This window comes from Jaculus jaculus, chromosome 3 (assembly GCF_020740685.1).
Source record: "Jaculus jaculus isolate mJacJac1 chromosome 3, mJacJac1.mat.Y.cur, whole genome shotgun sequence".
Classification (NCBI taxonomy): Eukaryota; Metazoa; Chordata; class Mammalia; order Rodentia; family Dipodidae; genus Jaculus; species Jaculus jaculus.
Genome location: NC_059104.1, coordinates 177163193 through 177183994, shown reverse-complemented (window position 1 = coordinate 177183994; position 20802 = coordinate 177163193). Strand labels below are relative to the sequence as shown.

At 41.4% G+C, this 20802-nt stretch overlaps 2 protein-coding genes across 8 annotated transcripts in view; one reads left to right on the top strand and one right to left on the bottom strand.

Annotated features, from left to right (window-relative positions):
• Positions 1-13174, top strand: part of Rnf141 (ring finger protein 141) — a 32614-nt gene extending 19440 nt beyond the window's left edge. For both annotated transcript variants that reach the window (XM_045145213.1, XM_045145212.1), the window contains exons 5-6: positions 729-836; positions 9837-13174. In XM_045145213.1, the coding sequence (XP_045001148.1) occupies positions 729-836; positions 9837-9987 (259 nt within the window). In that variant the 3' untranslated portion in view covers positions 9988-13174. The remainder of the gene's footprint in view (positions 1-728; positions 837-9836) is intronic.
• Ampd3 (adenosine monophosphate deaminase 3) overlaps positions 5703-20802 on the bottom strand; it is a 61243-nt gene continuing 46143 nt past the window's right edge. For 4 of the 6 annotated variants that reach the window (XM_045145211.1, XM_045145210.1, XM_045145207.1 and 1 more), the window contains 2 exons: positions 17466-17576; positions 14075-16192 (listed from right to left, as the gene is read on the bottom strand). In XM_045145211.1, coding sequence (XP_045001146.1) covers positions 16016-16192; positions 17466-17576 — 288 coding nt within the window. In that variant the 3' untranslated portion in view covers positions 14075-16015. Of the gene's footprint in view, positions 5761-13676; positions 14016-14074; positions 16193-17465; positions 17577-20802 lie in introns of those variants that run through there. The other 2 variants (XM_045145206.1, XM_045145208.1) reach the window with 2 other exon arrangements.

Sequence of the window (20802 nt, the reverse complement as noted above, 5' to 3'; positions counted from 1 at the left end):
GCTGGAGTGGACTGTTCCCTGAGCCTTTTTTTTTTTTTAAATTTTTTATTTATTTATATATTTAAGAGTGACAGACACAGAGAGAAAGACAGATAGAGGGAGAGAGAGAGAATGGGCGCGCCAGGGCTTCCAGCCTCTGCAAACGAACTCCAGATGCGTGCGCCCCCTTGTGCATCTGGCTAACGTGGGACCTGGGGAACCGAGCCTCGAACCGGGGTCCTTAGGCATCACAGGCAAGCGCTTAACTGCTAAGCCATCTCTCCAGCCCTCCCTGAGCCTTTTATCCCCAAGAAGATGAAAGTATTCCCTGGGGACACAGCCTCATTCTAACCCTAAGGACCTAGCTGTTCTCTCACTTCTAGGTAGTCAGCTTTGTGTCCATATGTGACTAGATTATGCAGTGGCATGTATGTAAATTCAATGTAAGTAAATAAAATGGGCTGAGTTATTTCAGAAAGACCTAAATATGTTCAATCTTTGTCCAGATTTTCTTTGATAGCACAGCATTTAACTTGTATCCTATTTTTGTTTATGAAACGTATCCCTGTTCATACTTCTTCCCTAGTATATTTGCCATGTCTAAAAGATTAATTTTAGCCTGATAACTTTATACATAAGTCATCTTGGGCTTCAGACTGGGTGTTTAGTAATGCTTTAAGGCAATGAAAACAAATTGAAAATGCATGGACAGAGACTGTTGATATTGCAGCTCAGCGTTCACATTGCAGGGTGAAGCAGCTGACTGATGAGGAGGAGTGCTGTATCTGCATGGACGGGCGAGCTGACCTCATCCTGCCTTGTGCTCACAGCTTTTGTCAGAAGTGCATTGATAAGTGGTAAGTTATCTGCTGTCTCCAGAATAGGCAAAAGTGAATGAGCCAGTGTATACAATAAACCTTGCCAATACAGAAATGCTAAAGTAAAATATGAAAGGTTTCTATTCCTTGCTGCTCTGAATTTTGTGACATGCCTCCTACCACCTCAAATATTTTCTATACCTAAAGTTTATGAAATGTGGGCTTTCCTGTGGAGAGAGATGAGTACCTGATTTGAGTGTAGAATCAAATGTTTCTTCTTCCTTTTGTTTTCTCATTTCTACATTTATCATCTCATATATTTGGACTAAATCTTTAAATACTGAATCTGGAGGAGACATTAAAGGTCAGCTAGGTTTTTTGTTTGTTTGTTTGTTTTGGTTTTGATTTTTTGAGGTAGGGTCTCACTCTAGCTCAGGCTGACCTGGAATTCACTATGGAGTCTCAGGCTGGCCTCAAACTCTAGGCCATCCTCCTACCTTTGCCTCTACCTCCTGAGTGCTGTGATTAAAGGTGCGTGCCACCACGCCTGATAAAGCTTATATTCTTAAAAATGGGGTATTAAGGAGAATTTATAATTGACATACAATACACTACATATATCTAAAGTTTAATTTGCTATGTCTTGACCTATATACACCATGCAGACCATCGTCATAGTCAAGACAAATAAGATGAGACAAGAACAAATGTATCACTCCCCAGTAATCTCGCACAACACTGGAAAGCCTGCCTCCCCTGGCTCTCGGGCTCTTTTCTAGGGTTTTATAAGTAGACTTGTACAGGATGTGCTCCTCTCTAGCTCCTCATTGAGTGTCATTTTGAGATTTATCCATGTTGTAGGCACAGATTAATTACAAATAAGGGCTTTTATAAACATTTATGGATTAATGTTTTGTTTTTCAGTCAGGGTCCTATTCTAGCTGAGGTGACTAAAACTTATTCTATAGTCCAAGCTGGCGTGGAACTTAGGGCGGTTCTCCTACCTCAACCTCCCAAGTGCTAGGACTAAAGGCATGAGCCACATACCCCGTGAATGAGTTTTTTTTTTTTTTTAATTTATTTGCGAGAGAAAGAGAGAGAGAGAATGGGTGTGCCAAGGCCTCTAGCCACTGCAGATGAACTCCAGACACATGGGCTACCTTGTGCATCTGGCTTATGTGGGTTCTAGGGAATCAAACCTGGGTCCTTTGGCTTTGTAGACAAGTTCCTTAACTGCTAAGCCATCTCTCTAGCCCAATGAATGGCTTTTTTTTTTTTTAAAAAAATGGACATGTATTTGGGGTTTTCTTGAGTAGATACCTAGAAGTAGAGTGGCTAGATCACATGGTAGGTGGTATTTCTAACTTTGGGAGAGATTGTTAGCTCTTTGCCAAAGCAGTCTTAGGTTTTGCTTTGGTTTAGTTTGGTTGTTTTGTTTTGTGTTTTATGTTTTGCTGAGACAAAGTCTTGCATTGTAGCCCAGAATGGCCACAGTTTGAACCTGTGGTGGTTATCCTGCCTCCGCCTCCCAAATGCTGGGATTACAGGTGTGTACCACCATGGCTAGCTCGGTCATCACCAACACTGCATAATGGTTCCAGTTGTTCCATGTCTTTCCCAGCACCTGGTCTGATCAACCTTGCTAATTTCAGCCATTCTAATAAGACATGTAGTATCTCATTATGGTTCTTATTTACATTTCCCTATTGACAGATGACATTGTTCGTGAACAACTGTCTATATGCTAATTACCATCCACATGTCTTCTTAGATGAAGTCTATTCACATCTTTGCCTATTTCTTTGTTAAGGTTTTTGCACTATCAGATCCACAGATATAGTCTGCACATATTTTCTCCCCCTCTCTGGTTTGTCTTTTCATCCTCTTAAGTATCATTTGTAAATTATTTTCTTAGCATAAGATGACAAAATGTATTCTCTAGAAGTTTTAGTTTTACATTTAAGTCTGCTCCACTGTGGGTTAATTTATTGAGAGAATTTTTTCATCACTAAATTGTCCCTGAACCTGTGGGCATCAGTTGTTCAAGTGAGGCCACGCATGGGCTCTTCTGTTCCTCTGATCTAGGTCTGGTTCACTCCTGTTCCATGCTGCCTGGTTAGTGTAACTTCATGTCTCAGAGGTAGGAAATGTTAATTTTTTTCAAAGGTATTATGAGTGTTCTAAGTCATTTTAATGTGAATTTTAGAATCAATATATCAAGTTCTTTAAACAAAAAAAAGTGGGGGCTGGAGAGATGGCTTAGCAGTTATGCACTTGCTTGTGAAGCCTAAGGACCCCGGTTTGAGGCTCAATTCCCCAGGACCCACATTAGCCAGATGCCAAGGGGGCACACAGGTCTGGAGTTCGTTTACAGTGGCTGGAGGCCCTGGTGCGCCCATTCTTTTTCTATATATATCTGCCTCTTTCTCTCTATGCCTGTCGCTCTCATACAAATAAATAAAAAAATGAATAAATATTTTTTTAAAAAAAGCTTTCAAAGATTTTGATTGAGAATGTGTTTCCCAAATATATGAATTTGGGAGAGTTGGTTTCTAACCCATCCACACAATACATTTCTCTGTTTATTTAGATCTCCTTTCTTTTCTCTGAGCAGTTGTTATAGTTTTCAGTTATTACGTGTATTTGGCAAATTTGTCCCTAGGTATTTTCATACTTTTGTACTATTTTAAATGAGTTTTACTTCAGTTTTTTAAAAAATTACTTATTTGTACAGGTGTATATGCATGTGTGTATGCACAGCAGGGTCTCTAGCCTCTGCAAATGAATGCTAAATGCATGCACCACTTTTTGCATCTGGACCTACATGGATGCTTGGGAATTGAACCTAGGTCTGCAGGCTTTGCAAGCAAGCACTTTTAATTGCTGAGCCATCTCCCTAGCTCCTTATTTCAATTCTTTTGTTTTTTTGGTTGGTTGGTTTTTCAAGATTGGATCTCACTCTAGCCCAGGCTGACCTGGAATTCACTGGTTTTCTCAGGGTAGCCTCAAATCCACAGTGATCCTCCTACCTCTGCCTCCCAAGTGCTGGGATTAAAGGCATGCACCACCACACCTGGCCCCCTTATTTTAATTTTTCATTGCTACATGTTTTGTATCAATCTTGTATCCTGCAGTCTTACTAAGTTTATTATTTCTGTTAGCTTTCTTTTGTAGGTTCCACGGGATTTTATTAAATGTCTGAGCATTATTTTTCCAAGGTTCTTTCTGATACAAAATTCTAGGCTGAGAGAACTTCCATGAAGTCTGTCGTCTTCCCCTCCCATCTTGCTTTGTTTTTCTAGGAGAACTCCGTCTCCTTTCTTCTCCTGTGAGGCAGTTGTCTTCTTTTCAACTCTGGGCTACTTGAAGGTTGTTATCTTTTTACAGCTTTTAAGCAATTTGAGTATGAGGTGCCATTGAGTTGATTTCATCTATTTTTCCATGTTTCTTGTGCTTGGAGTTTATGGACTTGAAAATTTATGGTGTCATCAGTGCTGGAAATTTTTCAGCCATTATTTTCTCAAACCTTTTATGTTTCCTTATCTCCCTTCTCCCTCTGGGATCCCCATTACCATGTGATATTACCTGAATTTGTACTTCATTTGTGATAATCATTGTCTTTTCAAATTCACCAATTTTTTTTCCAGAATGTCTAACTTGCCATCAGTCTAATCCAATATAATTTTATTTATCCTACATATCTTAGTTTTTGTTTATAATTACATTTTAAGAGCACCTATGTCCTACATAATAGACTTTATCTTTCTTGTAGTATTTTGAACATGTGGGATGTAGTTAGGACTTTGCTGCCAACCTCACAGGAGGGCTGTCCTTGTGGTCCCATGTCCTGTGTTTTGCACCACTATTTTAGGCATTAAAAGAATTTTTTTTTATTTATTTGCAAGCAGAGAGAGAGAGAGAGAGAAGAGAGACAGACAGAGAGAGAATGGGCATGCCAGGACCTCCAGCCACTGCAAACGAACTCCAGATACATGTGCCCTTTGTGCAACTGGCTTACATGGGGTCCTGGAGAATTGAACATGGGCCCTTTGGCTTCAAAGGCAAATGCCTTAACCCCTGAGCCATCTCTCCAGCCCCATTTTAGGCATTTTTGTCATATGTTTTCATCGTTTCAAGTGGGAAGGTAACTCTGATGCCTGTGTGCTAGAGGCAGAAATGGACTGTTTTTACACATATTATTGTAAATTCCCTGGGGAACCAGAAATCAACCTAATATATGCCAACTCTAAATTTCACATTTTGTTTTTAGAATTAGTTCCTAAATTTTTGCACAAAAGCCAAAGACCAATGGATGTAATTTGATTACTTTGATCCTAGATTTCACTGAGAGATGAAACAAAAAAACAAACCCACTTTTCTTTTGCATAATATATTTGTCACTCAAATTTGGTGTTTTCTTAAGTTTCCAAAGTAATACTTGACAAAAAAAAAAAAAATCCCTTTGGAAAACATAATAAGTAATTGGGGGCTAGAGGAATGGCTTTATTATTATTAGATATGGACATATTTCGTACGTAAACAACACACGTTGGTACCATCCTTTCCCTCCTCCCTGTTCCTTTGCTGAAGAGGCCTTCCTCATTGGGGATGCAGGTCAATCCCATGGGGATTGTGGGTCATGCATTATTGGGAGGGGGAGAGGCGATGTCTCTGTGCAAAATGTCCCAACTTGTGGCAATCTTTCCACCCCATCTTCCGCAAAATTCACTGAGCCATGCTGGGGTCATTTTAAGTCTACTTGAGGGACGGGCACTTAGAGCCTCTGGATCTCTGGTTTGGTAGGCGTTGAGTGTCCTCAGTTTCCTTCTCCATCACCCTTGTGCTGGTATCACATTCATTAAGAAAACAGCACTCCTCCTCATCTCCCCAGTTCCTTTGTGGTTTCAGCTGGGGCCAGGGTGGAGAACACTGGGTCGTTTATCTCCTCAGGTCCAGCTCCCGTCTGAAAAAGAGAAGCAGATTCTCCAGGTGAGAATGAAGTCAGCACCAGTTAAATGGGATAACCATTATTTTAATTTAGAGAGAATTTAAAGCGTGTAGACCCTGTTATAGCCCAAGATTAGCGGGAGCTTGACAATGGAAAGCAAAATCATTATCTGGATAAGATTGTGACTTGTTTCCCAGTTCCATATATGGTTTCCTTTCCGCTGAGCAGATGTTAGCCAATCCAAGAGCAATTGGTTACCCACCATGGCTGTGTGCCACTATTGCACTTGTGTGAGCATCATGTCAGGTTCTTTACTTTGCTTCTGAGTCACTTAGACGTTGAGTTGCTTGGACAGATGTTGGCCACTTTCCCCAGTAGCTCATAGTGCTTTCCAGCACTATCTGGGCTAATTGCCTGGGGACTGGCTTTCTTCTGGATTCCAACCAGGTCTCTCCATGGACTGTGCTAATAGCATATGGTGACTTCACCAGTAGGGTCTTACCATTAACCTCTGGTGTGTAATCAAGTACTCTAACAAAAGTCTGTATTGTTTGTTTTGGGAGATCTAGTAGGTCTCTCTGATCAAAAACTCATTGTGGCTGTAAACCACATCCTGGTACAGGGAATTACAAGCCAGTGCCAAGGAAAAAGAAAAAAGAAACAGAGAAGAAAGAGAAACAGGAGAAATTTAAGGTTAGGTTTCATCTCACTCTCTCCAGGGTCCTTCAATTCAAGTTCTCCCCCTAGGGTCCTCTTGAGGGCTCCATGTTTTAGTCTAACTTCCAGGATATCGTATTCGAGGTACGAGTTCAATTTGGGATCAGTTTTGTGCCACCCCCTCACCCTTTCCCTTCACCCAACCCCTACCCTCCCTACTGTCCAAGACTCAAGATGCTATTCAGGTATGTCAACAACTCAGGCTGATCCATGTTAGGAACTGGAGATGAGTGAGACCATGTAACAGTTGTCTTTCTGTGATTGTGTGAGTTCACTTAGAATGATCTGTTCAAGTTTGACCATTTTTCTACAAATTTCAGTGTGTCATTTTTTCTTACTGCTAAGTAGAATTCCATCATGTAGATATATGACATCTTGGTTTTTCATTCAGCCAATGATGATCACCTGAGTTGATTCCAGTTTTTAGCTATTATTAATTGAGCAGCTATAAACATGGTTGAATAAATATCTCTAAACTGAAATGTGGAGTTTTTAGGGTAAATGCCCAGTAAAGGAATAACAGGGTCTGTTGGTAACTCTATATTCATCCTTCTCAGGAGTCTCCATATTAATTTTCATAGGGGTTGTAACAGATTACATTCCCACCAGCAGTGAACGAGTGTTCCTATTTCTCTACATCCTCACCAACATTTGTTTTCATTTGATTTTTTTAATGTTTGCTATCCTTACTGGGGTAAGGTAGAATCTCATAGTTGTTTTAATTTGTATTTACTTAATGGTTAGAGATGTTGAACATTTTCTTAAGTGTGTGCTAGCCATTTGTAATTCTTCCTCTGAGAGCTCTCTATTTAGTTCTCTGCCCCACTTTTGGAGTGGGTTTTTTTTTTTTTTTTATTGTTTAGTCTTTTGAGTTCTTTGTAGATAGATCCTTGATATTAGGCTTCCATCAGCGGTATAGCTGGCAAAGATTTTCTCCCATTCAGTGGGTAATCTATTGGCTCTGCTTATAATATGTTTGTGCAAAAGCTTTTTAGTTTCATGAGATTCCATTGGTTTAGTGCTTGTTTAATTTCCTGAGCTACTGAATGTTTGTTCAGGAAGTCTTTTCCTAGTCCTGTATCATGGAGAGGGCCTTCTGTTTTTTTCTTCCAGTAGTTGAAGAGTTTCAGGTCTTATATTGAGGTCTTTAATCCATTTGGACTTGATTTTTATGCATGGTGAAAGGGTCTAATTTCATTTTTTTGCATATGGTCACCAATTTGTCCTACACCATTTGTTGAAAATGCTGTCTTTTCTGCGATGTATATTTTTGGCTCCTTTGTCAAAGAATAAGCAGCTGTAGTTACTTGACCTAAGGTCTGGATCTTCAGTTCTGTTCCATTGGTCTATGTTTCTGTTTTTATTCCAGTACCATTCTGTTTTTGTCACTATGGCTTTGTAATATAGCTTTAGATAAGGTATGGTGATACTGCTAGAGGTGTTTTTGTGTTTGTTTGTTTGTTTGTTTGTTTGTATTTTGCTGTGGATATGTTTGGATATCTGGGGCCTTGTGCTATTCCATATGAATTTTGAGATTTTTTTTTCTCTCTCTGTGAAGAATGATGCTGTTGTTTTTATTGGTAGCACATTAAATCTGTATATTGCTTTTGGTAGATATGCCATTTTCATAATATTGATTCTACTACTCCAGTAGCATGGGAGGAGTTTCCATCTTTGCAGGTCCTCCTCTCTTTCTTTCTTGCATGTTTTTATGTTTTCATTATATAGGTTTTTCATATTCTTGGTTAGTATTACTCTAATGTATTTAATTTTTTTGTTGCTATTGAAAATGGGACAGCCTCACTGATTTCTTTCTCTGTATATTTGTCCTTTGCATATAGAAAAACTACTGACTTTTGTGCATTGATTTTGTATCTTGCCACTTTGCTGAAGGAATTTGTTACCCTAAAGGACCTTTCATCATAGCTTTAATTCTAGTTATATTGTCAGACATCATGTATATGTTACTTTGAATAATAGTAATAATAGACCTTGGAGCTACTTGTACCCTACAGGTGCAGGATTGGAGCTGTAGAAGGGATTACATCTCTATAATGATGCAGGAGGGGGTGGGATAGAGGGAAGGACAAGGAAAGAGAAAGAGGAGACACACTGGACTCTGGGCTTAGAACCTCCCAGGCTGTGACTCCCAAGCCTCTGGTCCTTATCCAGATTTATCAAAGAATTTATCAAAAAGATAAAAGATGGACACTGAGAAGAGTGAAATGTGGAAGTGTTTTTAGTGCAATATGGAAAGGAGAAAAGAGAAAGCATGAACGCTCCCAAGCCAAAAACTCCTCCCTCCCAGGCAGCAGGATTGAGGGAGGAGAGAGAAAGATCACCAACAATCTGCTCACATAGGTGGCTTAGGTCCATGTATATAAATTAGGTATCCAGTCAGAATGAGCCTCATTGTCAGGTTCAGTTGTGTAGGAAGGACCCTGAGTGGCTGATGGGTACCCTAGGAGCCTGCAGACTCAGGAAAGACCAGCCCACAGGTGCTGAGCCTGGAAACATTATAGGGGAGCCAGCAAGTTGCTGCTGCTTACAGCCATCTTGGGTGAGATGAAATCAGATGGTAGTGATAGTTCTGCCAGGGCAGAGGGGCATCTACTTTTCTTTGGACTTGTCCTAGCTCACTACCTATGTGAAAAAAAAAAGATTCTTAAGGCTGTGTCTTCCACTTAAATGCAAATAAGCGTTTAGACTTTACACTTTGACCAACTCTGCCATTAGTCCAGGGAGCTTCCTCATAGGATGCATGAGGAATGTTTATTATCAAGGAAAGGTCTCCTGATTTCAGACAGGGATAAGAATGACTAGCATTGCTGTGGTAGCACCAGAGGATGGAAGAGCAACTACATATCCTTCCATTGGAGACTAGCTAAGTATTATGGCATATTCACATGGCAGCAAGTGTTTAGAAAAGAATACCCGCCAGCTAGGAGTGATGCAGAGCGCCTTGTAGTCAGTCCCCTGCAGGCTGAGGCAGGAAAATGACTACTTCCAGGCCAGCAGAAGCTGCTACAGCAAGATACAACTCTGTCTTGAAGAAAGCAGAATCAAACAGCATGTGCCAGTCCAGAGTTGTCAACAAGACACGGACAACATCCAGATCCCTGGGATACATACATGCCTGCATCTGTTCAGAAGCTTGGGGTTTTAACCCATTGCTAGAATACGTATAAGCAACTGGCTAATTCTGGGGAAGAGCATTAAGGGTTGGAATGGGAAAAATCTATTCTTCACTGTATACTTTTGTGCTGTTCACGATTTTTAAAAGCCAAGTACACATGTTGCTTTTTAAATAAACCCTTTTTAAAAAAAAAAGGAGGAATGAAAATAAGCTGCTTTTATTTTGACTTTCCTAACAGGAGTGATCGACACAGGAATTGCCCCATTTGTCGCCTACAGATGACAGGAGCAAATGAGTCGTGGGTGGTGTCAGATGCACCCACGGAAGATGACATGGCGAACTATATTTTGAACATGGCTGATGAGGCAGGCCAGCCCCACCGACCGTGACCTGGTGGGAAGACTTTCATTTGACACTGTGGGCTACGGTTACTGTAGTCATAGTGAAGAAATGGAGGGAAGTTATGGCACACACAGGAAAAACCACTTTTTCCAACCCTCTTATTTTTGCTATTCTGCAATATGTACCATTTTAAGATAAATTTCCCATGTCTTCCATTTATGGTAAACTAAAGTGTGCTGTTTTAGGCCATACTGTCCTTTGTATCTGTTCTAATGTGTCTTAGAACTAATTGCTCTTGAATTCTTTGCTAGCAGATAATAGCAATATTTCCAGAAACTTGACAGGGCAGGAGGAATATGTGGACATCTTTGTGGTTAGGTTTAAAATAAGTTTTGAATGTTGAAATGTTGTAGCCGTCTACAAAAAAAAAAAGAGATTTAAATGACAAAAAAAAAATGTAGACTACATAACATCTAAGTGCGGGTTACTACTGCAGGTCTTTCTGCTGGAGCCTCAGGGTGTGTGTCCTGCCCCCTGGTGGTTAATTATGCTCCTCAACAGTGTGTACTTGACATGATGCAGGCACTTCCTAGCTATGAACTTGAGCAGTGTGTTTTGGAACTACATATTTTTTACTTAAAAGTATGTTTTCTCCTTGCAGTATAATTTGGGTAAGGACTTTAGAACTGGTACTTTTTCTTGCTAATGGACTAGAAGAATCTTCTTGGCTGTTCTAGAAAGGTATTTCCAAAGCTGGTTAATTTAATTGGACTTTGCTGCTGCTTAAACAGCTTGGATTTCCAGAAGGAAAGTCTTCATCACAGGCTGCATTCTGTATTTCTGGGTCCCAGTGAGTCGTTCAGTATTGGTTCAAAGTGCTGGCATTTTAAAGTAACAGCATCTCTCTGAGGCTTCAAATTCCTCAATTTTGTTTAGTTTAAGAGAGAAAATCAGGTAAAGTTTTTGCGCCATATATATGCAAAGTACCCCTGAAGACTAGAAGGTCTTTGGCTGGCTTACCGTTTCACTAGACTTCCTCACAAGTCGCTGAGAAGAATATAGTAGCAGTGGGATTCTAACCTTCAGAAGCACTCGGCTGTTTTTAGCACTGCAGCCTGTAATAGAACCAGGGGATGAGGTCTCCTTCAAAGGCATTTCAGCATTCCATGTAAATTTTCTGACCTATTACGGGTGAGTTGTAGATGTTACTATTTTCCTAGCTAACAGGTATATTTCCTAAGTGTAAAGGTACACAGTTTAGGTTGCTACTTATTGATGGCAGAAATTTGTGAATATTAAAATTTTAATAAGCACACAAATGAAATCCACTTCAAGTAAAAATATCTGACTGGATTTTGTCCCCAAAATGCTGAAGACAAATCCATTGGCAGCCATGGTGGGGAGAGTTGAGTTCTCAGTATCGGGGTTGGTGCAGGCAGAGCACTGGGCTTCTGCCACCAACGTGGCTGTGCACTGGATGCTTTGGGGCCTTTGAGCAAGTCTTTACTCTGGTTTGCGGTTCCTGCTTCAGAAACTGTTTGTGGTTTGCACACCATTGCAGCACTGGAACTTGGTTTCAAGTAAATTATTAGAATCTGTATGTACACATGTGCTTGGACACACACTACCCCACTACATAAAAATCACATTTTACTAGTAAAAATTCCTTATGTAAAGTTAATATACTATGTGGACTGTACCTGATAATATGCAGGAGATAATAAACAGCCTTTGAGAATTTGATGAATAACAAATTTTTAAGATGGAGTTTTTAACATAAAACAACCCATTTTGTCCGGGTTTAGTGGTTTAGTTGGTAGAATGTTGCCTAGCCTGCATGGGACTCTGGGTCTGACCCAGTGCCACATGAACCAGGCACGCGGGCATGTACCTGCTATGCCAGCTGTTAGAAGGCAGAGGCCAGACAAGAAGTTCAAGGTCATTCTCAACTACATAGTGAGTCTGAGGCCAGCCTGGGCTTCAAACAACCCTGTCTGAAAAATTTAATTCAAGTCACATTTCCAGATTACTGGATCTCCCCTATTGATTCTTGCCATCTCATGGCACATTATGAAATCCTTGGGGTAAGTGAGCCTTTGGGGTGTTTTTCAAGTCTTAAATTTTAAATTGTCTTTTTGGTTTAGACTTTCTGAGTTTAATTTAGATTGCCTAATCCTAATTTTTTTTTTTTTTAATGAACAATGTAGTTTTGTAGGTTTGGGGATCTTTCCAGGTACAGCCAAGGTTTTCTTACTGCCCAGAATCCTTCAAAGACCTGTAAAGGAACTGGTAAACAATGAGCCCGGTGATGATGTTAGCCACACCCTTCTTCTTACAATATGAACTCTAACATAACTAACTGACTTACTGTGAAATGTTTTTATTAGCCGTATCAAGTGTATGAGCAGAGTTCTTTGTTCATTCCATTACACTGGTTAAGAATTCTTCAGTTGGGACTGTTAGGTAGGTAGGTCCCACTGTCATATCTGATCAGAAAAGTTGTAAATTTTAAACAAATGTACATTTTCTGTCCTGTACAGCTTTATCCTTTTAAATATGAAGTACTTAAGTGTTCTTACTATGATAGAATATGTGTGCCTTCTAGAATTGTGAAATGTTCTCATTGCTCTAGAGTTGGTTTTAGAAGCCAGATGTTCTTGCTGTGCTGACTCAGTCATGAAGGGGGGGGGGGGGTTCATGATGCTATGGAGCTGTAGTTTCAGAAAGGGAGCTGGCTGAATAGAGTGTCCATTTTACTCCTAGGGAAGCTTATCCTAAGCTGGTGTGGTGGTGCACGCCTTTAATCCCAGCACTCCAGGAAGCAGAGGTAGGAGGATCCCCATGAATTGGAGGCCACCCTGAAACTACATAGTGAATTCTAGGTCAGTCTAGGCTAGAGTGAGACCTTGAAAAACCAAAAAAAGAAAAGAAAAAAAAAAGAAAGAAAATAAAAAACCTGATCAATTGTGCAATAAGTAAACTTCAACTAATTGAGATGTTTTCTTATGTGATTTCAGTCTTCTATACTAAATATTTATATTCATTAGAGGATTTTTATATTGTGCTCTCTGGGGTTGTGGTATTTGTGTGCTGTGTTTTGAAATTCATTTCAAAGTGTACTTAATTTCCTTACGTCTAAGATGTATCTATGTAATAAGGCTGCTTGGAATTCTCTTTTGGTTCAGTGATGTTTGACATGGAGAAGTTGGGTTTATTAAAAGAAAGTCTGAAGAATTTGCATTTTTAACTGTTATGTTTGTGTTTTGGGTTTTTTGTTTTGTTTTTCTTTGGTTTGTGGCGTGGGGGTGTTTCTCAACTGAGGCTCAGTTTGTCCACCCAGGAGCAAGTCAAGTATAGCTGACACCCACACTTAGGATGAGCAGCACGTGACAACACAGTCTGCACAGCGACTGTAGACTCAAGAGTTGTTTTCAGGTCTTTTTACCCTATTTACAGTAAAAAATAATGGATAAACGCTGCACCCTGGCCATTTAGTATTTTCCTGGTGAAAGCATTTCCCAGGCTCTGAGCACCTTAGTGCTGAGAAGAGAGAAGCATGAGAGGGAGGGAGTGGCAGCTTCTGTTCCATTTGCTGGTGTGACCACAATCATGCTCTTCCAGTCATACATTCTGTTTGATAATTGTGCTGCAGCTTTACAGATTTCCTCTCAGATATCCTCTAATACATGCTCCTTAGAGACTGAGGACACAAACATTTCCAACAAGCGGTCTTATCTGTGGTCTGTGTTCCTTTTATTAGGGTTAGTTACACTTCATCTTTCTAAGTCACAGTTCAGGGCCAGGACACGTAGGCGTATTACCTCCCTTGGTGTTTGCAAACCCAGAAGATGAGCACTGTTCACCAGCACACTGCTCAGGAGCAAGAAGGCCAGGCCGAGGGTTCGCTGTTAGCTCTGCCTGGATTCCAGAGGAAGGTGAGGAGTGCTCCGACAGGCAGGAGCTGCAGTGTCTACCAGCTGGTGGGGACTGTTTTCAGCAGTATATCTCAAGTAAATAACACAGGATGCACCTTCAACCCTGTGGTAACACCCTGAAACCAGGCCTGTCATTCCATCTGCAAGCACAAAGGAATGTAGGGATTCACCCACCCACCCCACCCCCAAAAAAGCCAGTTAAGTATAACACTGTAAAAAAAGTGCAAAGTGCTATAGAAAAAGGTGCTGGAAGCTTGCAGGACAAAGACAAAACCAGGCAGATGTGTGCCCTGAGGGTGAGCTGCTAGCAGCAACATGGAACATGGAAACATGGTGGCGGTTGGCCTTCTGGGTCTTCTGAACCGCGTAATAGACTGGGTTTCCTGGTGGTGCCACCCATGGTTCAGGGACGGGTAACAGCTCTGGTGGCTTTGGTTGTTACAGAATATTTTTATTTGTATGTTTGTGTGTGTATGGGTGCCTCTTCCCACTGCAAACAACCAACATGCTTATACCATATTTTGTATCTGGCTTACATGGGTGACTTGGGAATTGAAACCAAGCCTGCAGGCTTTGCAAGGAAATGCCTTGGGCCACTGAGACATTTTCCCAGCCCTTCAGTTACTCTTCAAACAAATTTTAAAACATTTCTTCCAGGTTGTAACTTCAGTTTCAAATGATCTAGCCACAGTCCTAACAAACTGGAGTTAACTTTTTTTAATTGTTTGACACAGGTAAGAGGACAATGAAAACTTGTACAGTACTTGCCAAGTTAGGGAGGCTTTTCAAAAAGAATCCTTCAGATAGTGAAGTTCATAGTGAAGCTTCATAAATAGCTGTGTAACAGAATGTGTATTGGCCTACTGGAAAAATGACTTAGTTTCATATGCTGAGCTGACCACTGCATAGTCAGGCATGACATGGTCATAGCACGAGCTAATATGAAGTCAAATAAGCAAGTTCCAAGTAAAAAGAAAGGTCCTTCTAACTTGATAGCTGTCAAAAGGACTTCCTGTAGTCTGAATTTGCCCACAAACCGATAGGGAGGGCCTTGAGCAATTTGTTGAGTACTCAACACAGAACAGCAAAAGAAAAATCATTCGATGTTCATTTATTAAACACCTACTGTGTACTAGGCACTAGGAGCACAAATGACTTCAGATTGGTCTTTGAAAATGCGTTCAAACTGGCCCCCTGGGACCGCTTGTAGCTTCTGAAGAAATCTTTTGTATTATGTACGTGAGATGTTTTGTCTTTTAAGTAAACTGTACCATGTTAAAGTGATAAGAAGTCCCACATCTGTGAGGCCTAAAGGAGTAGAGGGGAAAGGACTAGGAACAAGGAAACCCAGTTCTGCTCCTGTTTTCACTGCTCTGGTCTGATTTCAGAAGTGCTAAGAGGACGGCAATCACGCAGTGCCACAGCCAAAGAACCAGAGGTCATCTGGTCCTGTGCTTCTCAGGAGAGCAGGAAGGCAGTCACTTTGACAGCCCCAGAACCTCCCGTTCCCCATTTCTTCCCCAATCCTGGAGTGTGCCATGAGGGGTATTCACAGAACACATCAGAAATGATGCATTAGTCCTGGGTGAGGAACATAGTACCACAGGAGTGATGGTGCTAACGGGTGCAGTTGGCGTCCTAACTAGGAAGGAGGGAGGAGTGCTAAACAAAACAGGTTAAAAGATGAAATTTTCCAGAAGGCAGTCTTCTACTCTCAAGGTGGCCCCTTTATGAAAGGGAGCTCTGAAGTTAATCTTGTTTAAGGCAGCCAGCCAGAGGCTGAAATGACAGTGATCCATCAGCCTACGGGGCCTACCAAGGAATACAACAGAAACCTTCAGATCTGTCATTTGACTTTTGATCAGGGAAAATCCTGGCCCAGATGACTGAAGCACTGATGGTTACAAGAGAAATGTGTGGAATATGGGCACAAGTGCTGGCTCCCAGGTCCCCAAGGAGAAATGACTAACTCTCACTCGCGCTAACAGAAGTAGACATGTTCAGTCCTAATCAGGAGTTTGAAATGTCTTCTGGGGCATCCTCCTCATAGAGGAAAGCCCGAGTTCCGTACCTCGGAACTGTTAGCTCCAACAGACCTGAAACTGACCCCCAAACTGAAGGTGATTACCAAATGCTGGGTCTATTTGGTCAAGGCCGTGATCTCCTCTGACTTCATGGCATCAGACAGGAAGCTGAGCTCATTGCATAAGGTCTCATATCGGAATGCCATCCGGATCTGAGCGACGTTTGTCTTTCGAATGTCATTGCCTTCAGGTCCTTCTTTGTAGTAATTCTGTCCCAGAAACTTCTGCTTCTCCTGTGAGCCAAAAGAAACAGAAGTGAGACTGTATACTTCCAACCTATTTTGGTGTCTGGCGTGCAGACTCCTCCCTCCTGAAGCAGACCATCCATTTAGATGTCTTCCTCCCACAGGACTCATAAGATCCCCACCCTGAGCCCCCACGTTCTTAAGGATGTCACCTGACCAAATTATCCATTTCCTCCATATCCTGTGACTTCCCTGACCAGAAAACAAAGAACTGCTAAGAGCTGCTGGTGTGGAGACGATGAAGGGAAGGTGCTAAGACTTAAGAATCCCTCCTGAGGGCTGGAGAGATGGCTTAGCGGTTAAGCGCTTGCCTGTGAAGCCTAAGGACCCCGGTTCGAGGCTCGGTTCTCCAGGTCCCACATTAGCCAGATGCACAAGGGGGCGCATGCGTCTGGAGTTCGTTTGCAGAGGCTGGAAGCCCTGGCGCGCCCATTCTTTCTCTCCCTCTATCTGTCTCTCTAAGTCTGTCACTCTCAAATAAATAAATAAAAAATTTTTTTAAAAAAATCTTATTTAAAAAAAAAAAAAAAGAATCCCTCCTGAGAGCTGACGTGGGTAGACAGTCGTGCGATTCTGAGGAGGCTACGTCCCAGGAACAACTCCCGCAGAAACTTAGGTCTTTAACTGCCTCGCCATCCTCAAGAACAGCGCCTAAGGCAGCCTCTTCCTATTCCAGTGCCATCCCCCCACCACTGGGAGATGCCCAGCAGGCTTCCAGAGCATGGCTGCCAATATTGGCTCCACATTTCATGCCTATTTTGTGCTAGAACTATCTTAGGACTGGGGGATAGAAAAATGGAGTGAACACCTGGGCTCAAAGCTTCCATTCTAGAGGGAAATAAAAAAACCTTGAGGAGGGCTGGAGAGATGGCTTAGCAGTTAAGGTGCCTGCCTGCAAAGCCTAAAGCCCCATGATTGACTCTTCAGATCCCACATTAGCCAGACACACAAAAGTGAGGCAGGAGCAAGGTTGCAAATGCCCACTAGGTGGTGCAAATGTCTGGCATTCAATTTCAGTGGCTGAGGTTCTGGTGTTCCTACTCCCTCCCTCTCAAAATAAATAACACATAAATATATTTTTTAAATCTTAAGGACATGCACATATAGTGCCCACAGTAATACATGTTATGAAGAAAACTAGGTTGAGGGGAAAGAGGATGATGGAAGTGTGGCTGGTTCAGCATAGGTGGCCCTGAGGACAGGTCTGAGAAAGGTGGGACCGTCATGAGCAGGGGGGCGGGGCAGCCCGTCACACAAGTACCTGATGGGAGAGGCCGCTCTGCAGCACGCTGTTCCTGGCGATCTCGCACAGGTCGCAGGTGCTCAGCTTCCACACCTGAGCCGCGATGGCATACTCCTCCATGAGCGCTTCCTGGAACCTCCCAAGAGCACGCGGGTTAGCAGGGAGAACACCGCTGACTTCCAAAGCGGGAAACAGCCCACCCCACTGCCCCCCATCTTCTTTATCATAGAACAAGAACACGCCTTAAATTCCAACCCCTCATGATGTGCTTGTGTGCAATCAAGGGTTCTCCAACAGGAAAATCCAAGTTCACCTGCATGTGTCTGTTAACTAGTACTAAGCATGTTGGAAAGCCAGGTGCTCTGCTCTCCTGTGAAGAGCCTTATTGAAAGGGTAGTTCTTAAGCCAATTTAAGATCAGTAGTGTTTATTCAACCAAACAAAACTAGGGCTGGGGATAGGTGGTTAAAGGCACTTGCTTACAAAGTCTGCTGGCCAGGGTCAATTCCTCAGTACCCACATAAAGCCAGATGCACAAAGTGGTGCAGCTAGGTGTGGTGGCACACACCGTTAGTCCCAGAACTCAGGAGGCAGAGGTAGGAGGATTGCCGTGAGTTTGAGGCCACCCTGAGACTACATAGTGAATTCTAGGTCGGCCTCGACTGAGTCTCTACCTCGAAAAACCAAAAAAAAAAAAGTGTTGCATGCATCTGAAGTTCGTTTGCAGCATGCACTTGTTCTCTCTCTGCTCATACAATAAATAAAAATATTTTTTTAAAAAAGGCCCCGGATGGTTCAACATACGCAAATCTATAAATGTAATACATTACATAAATGGGTTGAAGGACAAAAATCACATGATCATCTCATTAGATGCAGAGAAAGCATTTGACAAAATCCAACATCCCTTCATGATAAAAGTCCTACAGAGACTGGGAATAGAAGGAACATATCTCAATATAATAAAGGCTATTTATGACAAGCCTACAGCCAACATATTACTAAATGGGGAAAAACTGGAAGCTTTTCCACTAAAATCAGGAACAAGACAAGGGTGTCCACTGTCTCCACTTCTATTTAATATAGTTTTGGAAGTCTTAGCCATAGCAATAAGGCAAGAGACACACATAAAAGGGATACAAATTGGAAAGGAAGAAATCAAGCTATCATTATTTGCAGATGACATGATTCTATACATAAAGGACCCTAAAGACTCTACTAGCAAGCTGTTAGAGCTAATCAAAACCTACAGCAATGTAGCAGGATACAAAATAAATACACAGAAATCAGTAGCCTTCATATATGCTAACAACAAACACACAGAGGATGAAATCAGAGAATCACTCCCATTCACAATTGCATCAAAAAAAATAAAATACCTTGGAATAAACCTAACTAAGGAAGTAAAGAATCTATACAATGAGAACTTTAAGACACTCAAGCGAGAAATTGCAGAAGACACTAGAAAGTGGAGAAACATCCCTTGTTCCTGGCTTGGAAGAATCAATATAGTGAAAATGGCAATCTTACCTAAAGCAATCTACACATTTAATGCAATCCCTATCAAAATTCCAAAGGCTTTCTTCATGGAAATAGAAAAAACAATCCAAAAATTCATTTGGAATCATAAAAAACCTCGAATATCTAAAATAATACTGAGCAACAAAAAAGAGGCTGGTGGTATCACCATACCTGATTTTAACCTATACTACAGAGCCATAGTAACAAAAACAGCATGGTACTGGCACAAAAACAGACATGTAGATCAGTGGAACAGAATAGAGGACCCAGATGTAAGCCCAAGTAGCTATAGCCACCTGATATTCGATAAAAATGCCAAAAATACTCATTGGAGAAGAGACAGCCTCTTCAGCAAATGGTGTTTTGAAAACTGGATAAATATCTGCAGAAGGATGAAAATAGATTCTTCTCTCTCGCCATGCACAAGAATTAAGTCCAAATGGATTAAAGACCTTAACATCAGACCGGAAACTTTGAAACTGCTAGAGGAAAAAGTTGGGGAAACCCTCCAACATATTGGTCTTGGCAAAGACTTTCTAAATACAACCCCAATTGCTCAGGCAATAAAACCACAGATTAACCACTGGGACCTAATGAAATTACAAAGATTTTGCACCGCAAAGGACACAGTGAAAAAAGCAAAGAGGCAACCTACAGAATGGGAAAAAATCTTCGCCAGCTATATATCTGATAAAGGATTAATATCTAGGATATACAAAGAACTCAAAAAGATATCTAATAAGGAATCAAACAGGCCAATCAAAAAATGGGCTAAGGAGCTAAATAGAGAGTTCTCAAAGGAAGAAATACGAATGGCATATAAGCACCTAAAAAAATGTTCTACGTCACTAGTCATCAGGGAAATGCAGATTAAAACTACATTGAGATTCCATCTCACTCCTGTCAGATTGGCCACCATCATGAAAACAAATGATCATAAATGTTGGCGGGGATGTGGAAAAAAAGGAACCCTTCTGCACTGCTGGTGGGAATGCAATCTGGTCCAGCCATTGTGGAAAACAGTGTGGAGGTTCCTAAAGCAGCTAGAGATTGATCTACCATATGACCCAGCTATAGCACTCCTAGGCATATATCCAAAGGATTCATCTCATTTCCTTAGAAGTACATGCTCAACCATGTTTATTGCTGCTCAATTTATAATAGCTGGGAAATGGAACCAGCCTAGATGTCCCTCAACAGATGAGTGGATAATGAAGATGTGGTACATTTATACAATGGAGTTCTACTCAGCGGTAAAGAAAAATGAAGTTATGAAATTTGCAGAAAAATGGATGGACCTGGAAAGTATTATACTAAGTCAGGTAACCCAGGCCCAGAAAGCCAAGCGCCACATGTTCTCCCTCATATGGGGATCCTAGCTACAGATGACTGGGCTTCTGTGTGAGAATGAAAATACTTAGTAGCAGAGGCCAGTAAGTTGAAAAGGAGACATAAAGGGTGGAGAAAGGAAGGGAGGAGGATACTTAATAGGTTGATATTATATATATGTAATTACAATGATTGTAATGGGGAGGTAATATGATTGAGAATGGAATTTCAAACGGGAAAGTGTGGGGGTGGGGAGGGAGGGAATTACCATGGGATATATTTTATAATCATGGAAAATGTTAATAAAAATTAAAAAAAAATAAAATAAAATAAAATAAAAAAGGCCCCGGGCTGGAGAGATGGCTTAGCAGTTAAGCGCTTGTCTGTGAAGCCTAAGTACCCCAGTTCGAGGATCGATTCCCCAGGTCCCACGTTAGCCAGATGCTCAAGGGGGCGAACACGTCTGGAGTTCGTTTGCAGTTGCTGGAAGCCCTGGAGCACCCATT